The 5,891-nt window shown below is 47.1% G+C and overlaps 1 protein-coding gene across 1 annotated transcript; it reads left to right on the top strand.

Moving 5' to 3' along the window:
* The first annotated feature begins 291 nt into the window (after positions 1 to 291).
* LOC124666582 (single-stranded DNA-binding protein, mitochondrial) lies at positions 292 to 3,203 on the top strand. Its single transcript, XM_047203924.1, has 4 exons — positions 292 to 557; positions 661 to 887; positions 1,437 to 1,537; positions 2,747 to 3,203. Exons 1-4 carry the CDS (start codon positions 306 to 308, stop codon positions 2,818 to 2,820), a joined length of 654 nt encoding a protein of 217 aa, XP_047059880.1. The 5' UTR covers positions 292 to 305; the 3' UTR covers positions 2,821 to 3,203.
* The last annotated feature ends 2,688 nt before the right edge of the window (positions 3,204 to 5,891 follow it).

Below are 5,891 nucleotides of genomic sequence, written 5' to 3'. Positions count from 1 at the left end.
TTTCATTAACTGCATGAGCATAATTTTTCAACTTTTTTTTAGAATTAATTATTTTGAGCAACCTGCAGGAATTGCTACATGGGCCGCTCCAATGCGAAATAAAAGTGGGCGGTGTACTCAAATTGGAGAACCCAGAGTTCCCTCTATGATCCAACGAAGTGGTAAGTGAGTCCATGGAGGCCCAAGCAGATTCTCATTGCTGCATCAAAAGGCCCAGGACAAACCTACCAAATTAGGGCTTTGCAGAGGGTTTACCGGCGGTCGCTCGGCTCCTCCTCCACCTCTGTCTCAGCGACGCGGCAGCCATGGCGGCCTGCGCCTCCTCCTCCTCTCTCCTCGGCCGCCGCTTCCTCCTCCTCTCCCGCCGCTTCGTCTCTTCTCCCCTCCGCCCCTTCTCCACCACCTCATCCCCGTCTTCACACTCCGCCCCAGGATTCGATGCAGAGCCCGATCCTGAGCAGCCCCCGGCCGATCAGGAGGGTAATCAGGCTCCCAACAACAAGCCCCCCAACACCAACCGCCCACTCGAGAACGGCCTCGACCAGGGCATCTACAAGGTTATACGGAAACCCGTGCTTCTCTTCCCCGATTGGGCTTTGATTTGGCGAGAGCCGAAATGTGATGTGCGCTTTCTTGTTTTTGTTTTGTGGGTTCGCGAAGGCTATAATGGTGGGGAAGGTGGGGCAGGAGCCTATGCAGAAGCGCCTGCGGAGCGGGAGGACCGTCGTGCTCTTCTCGCTCGGCACCGGCGGCATCCGCAACAACCGCCGCCCCTTGGACAACGAGGAGCCGCACCAGTACGCCGATCGCAGCTCAGTGCAGTGGCACCGCGTATGCGTCTACCCGGACAGGCTGGGAAGCCTCGCGCTGAAGCATGTCAAGACTGGGTGAGCGCCTTGCCTCCTCCCAACCGTGCGTTGTTTAGGTTTCCATTTTGCAGGCTGCATTTTTTACCTGAATGAGTTTAGTGGTAGCCAGGATTGCCGTGATGTTTCAGCGTTACATCTCAGCTTTGCCAACTCGGATCATGTCGCATATAACTGTTACTGATTGAGCTTCATAACGTAGGATGATATGTTTGTAAAATGTAAACAGACATTCTTAAATCCTCCAATGCCGTTTTCAAACCAATTCATGTTTTTTTTTCTGGCAAGTTCAAGACCAACATTGGAAATGTCAGTACTTGGTTCCCTTGATGGATAATTGATTATGGGCCATGTAATTTACCCTTCAGGTTTCGACGAGTGGGAGTTGGTTATTTTAGTTGTTGGAAATGGAATATCTGTCTTGTCGCTTGTATAATTGAATTTGCATATTGGTCAAGTGGCGAAATCGAAGTTTTCATTAAGCTTTATGCTGTTCCCTTTGTGTTTCTGCTCGCTTTTTTTGATTGACTTCACTCATACCTCTAGTCTGCATCAATTGCGACATTTCAGGACTACTATCTATTTGGAAGGAAATCTCGAGACAAAGGTGTTCTCTGATCCTATTACTGGGCTGGTTAGACGCATAAGAGAAATAGCTGTGCGTGGAAATGGTATGCTTTTGTTGCCTATCACTATTAGATATTTCCTTCACATATTCAACTTCGTTATTGTTCATACATATGTTAGCTTTTTTCAGCTCTCTCTTAGAAACCTCAAATTTCTGGATTTACATGGCGAATTTCAGTTTTTAATTTTACTGGGGAGTGATTTTGTTATTTTCGTGAAATTCTTTTTTCCAAACTTTGCTTCAGGGGGTTGAATAAATGTATGATCATTGTTCAGTTAATCAAAATACTAGAGCTCCATTTCCTTCAGCTCTTTTGTTCTGAACCAGTAGACTTGTCCTCTCAGCCTATTGTTAATATTACCACACACCATGCTGTAGTGAAGGAAATACATGGCAAAGACACTTTTGAAACCCTATGACTGAAATGCATTAAAGTGTAATCAAGAGGCTCTTCTGCCTTCCACCATTGTCTACTTTGATTTGGTATAATCTTCAGGCTGATTCACAACTGCAGAAGTAGGGTAGTTCCTTCGCTGCTCTGCCACTAACCTATATTATTCAGTTCATGGGGCATCTCATCCTTGAACCCTGTAGTACTAGTGTACTACCTAATGTTTCAAATGGACTTGTGAAGTGGCGAACTGTATTCTGCATGTGAGTTTTGTTGCTTAATAATGTTTTCAAGAGTCTAGATTGTACACTTAAAGACCACCTAAATAAGTACTTGTATATTATGTAGGAGTTTGAATCTGTATCTTCTACATTTTCTCCTTAGACCACCTTGATATTCCACGTCAACCTTACCCTCCGTGTGTATTTTTTCCGTACAGTATTGGGTTAGGCTCTTTCCTACGCTAATACTGCACTGTTCCAACTATTCACCCATGTGACATCGTATACATTTATATTTAGAAGTTAGAACAACTCTAGATCAAAGTACTAACAAAACTCATCAAAATACATTTAGCTCTGTCAGATAAACAACTAACCATACACTGTTCCATAACCGTCTTTAGCATTATCCGCTTCATATCCTAATTTTGTTTCATGGCAGAGTTTATGTTTTACCAATGGTTATTAATGTTGTCCATATGTTCCTGTAGTCAAATTGATAAACTATTTTTTCGTTCTTGGTTTATTTTATGCTCAGTTTCCACATATAAATTAAAGTTACATGCATTCAGATTCATGTTCAACTTCGCATTGATGTTTAAGTTTTGTTAGAATATCACAACCCTGTTTGTACAAACAGGCCGGCTCCTGTTTCTTGGTGATGACAGCAAGGGTCCCAAGATAGGTGAACTGAAGGGCGTTGGGTACTTCTGAAAGCAATAATGGTGGACTTACGGACAGTTTATCCTACGGAAAAGCTTACGGACCGACCTGTTTATGGATATGTTGGTTGAAGTTGCATAAAAAGCGGACCACATTCTGGTTTCACCCCTACATGTTGTGTAATGTTGCTAGTCCATAACAATTTTTCGTAAAACCAGTTCGTAAGTGTAACAATACTGTTCTGAAAGTGAGTCCAACAAAATCGATTTGAGAAGTAGTGGACCAATAATGGCATGTTGCCACGGTTTGTTAGTTTGGCCGTGTCTAATCACATTCCTATCTTCATTAAGATTTCAGCACCATTGTAGATGCCATGTAATTTACGAGTAACTGATTTGTACGGTTTAACTCAATTGATACAGTACTTGTTCTTATGGAGCCAGTTTACTTTCGCACCATGTTTCTTTTATGGTTTTTTGGCCAGAGATGTTACTGGTTCCTTTTAAGATAAAGCCTAGTGCAGGAATAATCTATACTCTATAATCTATTCTATACCTAATAGTAATAGAGATAGGATTGTGTCTTGTCCGTCCTTAGAGCATCTCTAACAGACGCACTATATTTGGTGCACTATATGTCGCTGCGATCGCACTGTAAATGTTTACCGCGCGTTGCGCTGATCCCCACCGGATGCTCTAAAATACAACGCGTGCGTGGGAGCTAAAAATGTTCCTCCGCCGGGCGCTCCAAAATACAGCGCGTGCGCCGGCGGAAAACAATCAAATACTCACATAATCATGAAACAAATGATCTACCATAGTTCTAATGGACACAAAGTGCAACACACACATCACATAGTTCAAGAACCACATACAACATGACGTAGTTCAACAACCACACAGAACATATGGTTCAAATGGACACAAAGTGCAACACACAATTTGCATATCACAAATGCAAGATAGAATCTCACACTTGCGCATTTTTCAAGTCATTGCCATATTTTGCTTCTTCTTCATCGACACCTTGGCTTGAAGGAGGAATAGTAGGATCCATAGAGCCCACGAATCCTCCCGGTGGTGCTCCCATGACTCCATACACACTACTCACCGATACTCTCATAGTCCCTCCGAAGACTCCTCCATAGCTTGGTCCTCCCATGCCGGCCATGACTCCAAAGCCTCCCATGCCGGCCATGCCTCCCACGGCGGGCATGCCTCACATGGCGGCCATGCCTCCCATACCGGCCATGCCTCCCATGCCTCCTCCAAACATGGGCATGCCTCCTCCAAACATGGGCATGCCTCCTCCAAATATGTCTGCCGTGGGTGTGTTCAGGTTGCCCACCAACAATCTCTTCTTGGCCAACACTTCGTTGCGAGCAAGGTTGATGTACTCCTTTTGCCTTTCATCCATGTGGGAAGTATCCATCAAGAAGAGCTTCCTCTCCTCCTCCACTAGGCGTAGATGCTCCTCATTGTCTTGCTTCATCTCCTCCAAAGCCAACTTCCTCTCCTCGTTGGTGGCTAGCCTCTCCTCCAAAGCGGCTCTCCAAGCCTCCATAGCCTCTTTCTCCAAGTTTCTTGCCACCTTCATATCTTCATTTGCTTGCAACCTTGCATTTGCAATCCTTTCCATAGCAATGGCAATGTTATCATCTCCGGCCTTCTTTACCTTCATATCTTTGGCGGTCTTCCTACCAAGCACATTCGTCCTTGCATTGTTAACCGAGTGAGAAGTGGAGCTTCTCTTCTTGCCTTCGTCACTTGAATCATCATCATCGATGATTGTTGCTTCACCGGTTGCATTGGCGGCCATGGTTGCCGCATCCAATTTCCTGCGGGTCTTCCACTTTTCTTCATTCCCTAGCACTTCATAGTAATTACGCATGGTGAATGGCTTGCCAAGAATCTTGCTTCCTTTCTTGTTCTTCTTTCCCACATCTCTAAACAAGCCTTGAGCCATAGAGTTCTAGAAAGCAAGCAAAAGAGAATAGATGAGCCATATGAACAATAACCGTGTGTAGAGATGATCAACAAAGTAGTAAAATTGCTTACCCTATCGATCTCATTTGTGCCACTTGGGTTAATGACATCAACATTGGCTTGCACGCCCGCCCACTTTTGGCAATCGGTGTTGATGCCCAACCAACGAGACCGAAGAGAAGGCATGCTCCGCTCGTTCCCACTTGTGTTGTTGGCGCCGAAGTACTCCTTCATCCTCATCCAATAGGCCTCTCTTGTTTAATCGGTGCCGGTTGTTGGATCCATTCCAATTGTCAACCATGTCTTGCAAAGCAACTTGTCCTCCGCTATGGTGTAGTTCGCCGACCGACAGGGACGGCACGGTTCAATCAACCCTTCTCCTTCCTCATCGATATCCTCATATTCCTCCCATGCCTCAACGGTGTCATCATGCACAAACGAAGATCCAACATTCATTGCCTCCATGAAAGCATCATCATCGACTCTACATTGCAATAAAATTCATGGTTCTTCGGCTATGTATGCATCTAAACTAAAATTTCGATAAAAAGAAGTGTTCTTTACCTCTCCGACACTTCCTCGAACACCGTATGCGCGCCGGATGGGTCGGCGGACGGAGCCGGCGACGGCGGATGGTTCATTGGTGGAGGCGGCGGCGGAGGCTGCGCGCGGCGGGTCGCGGTCGCCTTCCCATTCTTCAGCGGCGGGTTACCGGCGCCCGTGGCTGCCGACTGGCGTTTGGACGCCGGCACCTTCCTCCTCGGCGGTGTCCACGCCTTGCCGCGGCAGCCAGCTGCGCGGCGGCGATGCTTGTGTGTAGCGTCGGCCGCGGCGGGACGAAGAGAGCTCGAGCCGCGGCGCTTGTGTTGCCGGCGTCGACGCCACCGCTAGGGTTTGGCGCTTGGGGCAGCGGCGAGACGGAGGCGGCGACGGCATGTGGAATGGAGTAGAGAGGGGTCGGTGGGATGCCGGAGGGCGCGTCCATCGCCGGAATTGCGCCGGCGGCCGCGCGGAGGCGAGGATTGGGCAGTGGGGCGGTGACACGCGGGGGAAGTTTTAGCGCGGGGTTTCTTCGCGCGTGCGTCGAGCGATGCCGTTGCAGCCGAAGCCCAAAGTAAAGTGCATAGGATAGGGAAA

The sequence above is a fragment of the Lolium rigidum genome, chromosome 6 (assembly GCF_022539505.1).
Source record: "Lolium rigidum isolate FL_2022 chromosome 6, APGP_CSIRO_Lrig_0.1, whole genome shotgun sequence".
NCBI classification, from domain to species: Eukaryota; Viridiplantae; Streptophyta; class Magnoliopsida; order Poales; family Poaceae; genus Lolium; species Lolium rigidum.
Note: the sequence above shows the minus strand (reverse complement) of the source record. Positions and strands in the feature narration are given on the sequence as shown.

Coding starts and splice junctions, on each gene's coding strand:
- LOC124666582 (XM_047203924.1), top strand. CDS start 306: ATGGCGGCCTGCGCCTCCTCCTCCTCTCTCCTCGGCCGCCGCTTCCTC. Junction 888..1,436: donor CTGAAGCATGTCAAGACTGG/GTGAGCGCCTTG, acceptor GCGACATTTCAG/GACTACTATCTATTTGGAAG. Junction 1,538..2,746: donor AATAGCTGTGCGTGGAAATG/GTATGCTTTTGT, acceptor TTGTACAAACAG/GCCGGCTCCTGTTTCTTGGT.